Source organism: Eurypyga helias, unplaced genomic scaffold (genome assembly GCF_000690775.1).
Source record: "Eurypyga helias isolate BGI_N326 unplaced genomic scaffold, ASM69077v1 scaffold19482, whole genome shotgun sequence".
NCBI lineage: Eukaryota > Metazoa > Chordata > Aves > Eurypygiformes > Eurypygidae > Eurypyga > Eurypyga helias.
In genome coordinates, this window is record NW_010238057.1 from 1 (window position 1) to 240 (window position 240).

The 240-nt window shown below is 60.8% G+C and overlaps 1 protein-coding gene across 1 annotated transcript in view; it reads right to left on the reverse strand.

The window, feature by feature from the left end:
• Nucleotides 1-13: 13 nt before the first annotated feature.
• MMP15 (matrix metallopeptidase 15 (membrane-inserted)) overlaps nucleotides 14-240 on the reverse strand; it is a gene marked incomplete at its 3' end in the record, with an annotated part of 2,844 nt that continues 2,617 nt past the window's right edge. The window contains exon 9 of the mRNA XM_010147722.1: nucleotides 14-217. Coding sequence (XP_010146024.1) covers nucleotides 14-217 — 204 coding nt within the window. The remainder of the gene's footprint in view (nucleotides 218-240) is intronic.

A 240-nucleotide genomic window follows, 5' to 3' on the forward strand; every position in this document is an offset into this window, starting at 1 on the left:
GGGGGTCCGGGACCAGCTCCGTGTGACAGCCCATGAAGTCCCGTAAGATGGATTTGGGATAACCCGGCTCCGTCTTGAGTCGCTCGTTGTCAAATTTCCAGTACTTTGTGCCTCTGTAGAAGTAGGTGGAGGCTGTGGGGGGAGAAGACGGAGGTGAGGTGTCAGTGGGCAGGCACAGGGCACCCCAAAAACTGGGCACCCCACAACCTGGCCACCCCTGCATGTGCCCAGGGCAGCGGG